Source organism: Triticum aestivum, chromosome 1A, assembly GCF_018294505.1.
Source record: "Triticum aestivum cultivar Chinese Spring chromosome 1A, IWGSC CS RefSeq v2.1, whole genome shotgun sequence".
NCBI lineage: Eukaryota > Viridiplantae > Streptophyta > Magnoliopsida > Poales > Poaceae > Triticum > Triticum aestivum.
Genome location: NC_057794.1, coordinates 15,781,350 through 15,784,421, shown reverse-complemented (window position 1 = coordinate 15,784,421; position 3,072 = coordinate 15,781,350). Strand labels below are relative to the sequence as shown.

Here is a 3,072-nt window from a genome sequence, read left to right as displayed (position 1 = left end):
TAGACCATATGGTTCTGAGTAATTGGCCATATGTACACTTTGTAATTCAGAAACTAAAAAAAGGGTAAATCAAGAAAATGTGGTAGGATATAACACCTACCGAATATAAAGAAAGACAAATAATTTACATAGTTTGTGTTCCTTGATTATGAGACGATGTCTACAGAAAAGTATTAACCTCTAAGTTGCGCCAAATTCTTTATGAACTTGTCAGCTTAACTCAATGATCTATTTCATGGTATTATAGTGATGTTGCAAAAGCACTATTTTAAAGGCATTCGAATGTTTCTTTCGCTGTAAACAATTTCAACTTAGACCAATATCAAAGTAAATGAAAAATATGTTATCTTGATCTTTATATTAAGGGCCCCCAGATTTTAGTTTCGCCCCGGGCCCCCCAAATCTCAGGACCGGCCCTGCACACAACGGCCGATGCACGCCGGCGCCGATGGGCTGATATTTTGGAGATGTGACCTGAATTCCTCGCTCTTGCTTGACACCAGCACCATGACATTCTCCATGGTCCCTCTCCCAGTTCCACTGGTAGTCCTCTCGACGCAGCCGCTAAGTCCAGCACCGGTATACACCATAGGAGAAACTCAGGATGGTGCGTGTTGCCTTGTGTTCATCGTTTACAGAGCCATCGTGCAACTGTGGCTGCTCAAGAAGAACAGCGACAATACAAATGTGTGGGAGCTGGAGAAGCCAAGTCAAATAGGCGAGGTGGCCGGCTACCGGCGATTTAGCATCCATCTGGTGGTTGCCGGACTAGCTCTTGTTCACTGTGTGGGCGGCAAGCATTATTGCTTGGTCATTGATCTCAAGAACCTGAGCCTCAAGGACAAATTTCTTTGTCACCGTTGCGTGGCTTACCCTTACCAAATGCCATGGCCACCTGCTGGATTGCTGGCTACTTCTACATGTGAGCGATCCACACCTCAGTCATATGCTTGTGGAGGTATGACTGAATTTGCAGTTTCTTTGATTGTCACTGGCCTGTTGCAAAGACGTTGCTGATGTCCATACCACCATGTAACTTTAGTAACTTTAGTAACTAGTAACTTTAGTGCTTCCCGATGACAATACCACCATGTGGCACTAGCAACTGTCGTGATAGATCCAATTGTTAGTAAAACTGTGTTTATCATTTTTATCTTCCTATCTTCTACAGGTGCTGAAAAGCAACAGGAAGCACCTTCTTCTAGTAGGAAGCGTAAGAGCAACGATGAAATGTCAAGCAGTAAAGAAACGACGGAGCCATGTATCTCCATAGCTTAATTCGTTGGAGAATGAATCAACGGAGAAGAAATTTTGCTATGAGACTTGAAAACAGAAGGCGATCAGACACTTGCACTTGTGAGCAAAATATTCCTCAGTATCCTTTGATAATTGCAAGTTTGGAATAGGATATAACTCTGTACTTGGTAGTTAGGACACATCTGAGACATCTATTGACAAGCATACGTTTTCCTTTGGGACAGGCTTTCTGTACTGAGAATATACATATGTGCATGGCTGACAAGAAACAAACCAATATATCAACACCAAGATAATCACATATAGTACCTAATCTGACGCTGTCAGGTCCTGTATAACATTTTTCATGTATATGCACTGCAAGAATTTCTCATGGAACCTACATGAACTTGTCGTCATTGCACATGCATTGCTCAGCCAGAACAAGATAACTCATTAGTTCATCTATTCTTTTTTGCAATACTGATGATGTTACTCCGTTGTTGACAGCAGTACTGGGTGCTGAGATATAGCTGATTGAGTTGGAGGGAGCTCCAAGTCTGCCGACTCATCGTATTGATGAAGACAATAAAAAGATCAGTTGTTACCAAGTATTCTGTTTCTGTTTGGTGTTTGGATTTTTGACTTGTTGTAAAGCAATCAATGTTGTAAGGTGTGTGGTAGTATTGAAGATAAAGAAAGAACATTGGTGTGTTTTCAGAGTAATAAGAACGTTATAAACTGTTCTTTGGGGTCATGTGTGTCTTGTACCTGAAATCACACAAGTATTTTCTGAAAAAGAACCGTTCTTTCAAATATATCCTAGAAGCTGGCTGTTGCCTGGCCTTACCTGCCTTGGATCAGAATCATATATTTGCTCTGAACAAACATGTGACATTTTTTTGGAAATGGAGGAGTACCCCCGAGCTCTGCATCATAATAATGCATACAACCATGTTATTAAGAAGTCGCAAAGTATCACAAAGTCATCTTACAGCTCGCAAGTGGAGCGAAAAATAAAAGTAAAGCAAAGTCCATGCTAACAATCTCAACCGGAATGGCAATAATAAGGATAAGCTCCCTAGACTCCTATCCTGTTATGCGACCGCCATCCGAACGGGTTGAATATAGCCCGTGCGACCATCTCCCACTGTTTGCACCCAGTAACCAAAGGCTCCCTGGATTCCATAGGAGCGAGTAAGGACCACGTACGGATCCAAGCGGTAGCTTTGAAGATAACCTGCAAGAAAGTTAAATTGTGTTGTCTGTTAAAAATCAAATCATTCCTGCAATTCCATATAGCCCACAATAGCGCACAAATTCCAATCCGAATACGTGCCGCCGTAGTATGTTTGACCCCAGTTAACCACATTCGAAACAACGATGCAATGTCAACTGGAGGAGTAATGTTAAAGGCTATATGAATCGTTCTTCAAAGCAATTTGGCCAATGGGCATTCAAGAAATAAATGTTGTATTGTTTCATCATGATCACAAAAGAAACATCGTGGACTACCTACCCATTGCCTCTTGATTAAGTTGTCCTTTGTAAGAATGACTTGTTTGTGGACAAACCACATAAAGATTTTAATGCGCAAAGGAACCTTAATCTTTCAAATATGCAACGATCTCGGGACCGGGCCAGAATTAATCAAATCCATATAGAAAGTTTTTACCGTAAAAAACCCATTCTTAGCTAGCTTCCATTGCATGGAGTCGGGTTGATCAGAGAGTTGAACATCCATCAATCTCCGAACCAGGTGCATCCATGCATTCCATCGCTCACCAACTAGTGCTCGTCTGAATTGAATATTTAAGGGGATCGTATGTAAAACTG

General features: G+C 41.5%; 1 protein-coding gene across 1 annotated transcript; it reads left to right on the top strand.

Annotated features, from left to right (window-relative positions):
* Nucleotides 1-425: 425 nt before the first annotated feature.
* LOC123072901 (uncharacterized) lies at nt 426-2,001 on the top strand. The gene is made up of 3 exons (XM_044496602.1): nt 426-958; nt 1,172-1,356; nt 1,747-2,001. Exons 1-2 carry the CDS (start codon nt 433-435, stop codon nt 1,276-1,278), a joined length of 633 nt encoding a protein of 210 aa, XP_044352537.1. The 5' UTR covers nt 426-432; the 3' UTR covers nt 1,279-1,356; nt 1,747-2,001.
* The last annotated feature ends 1,071 nt before the right edge of the window (nt 2,002-3,072 follow it).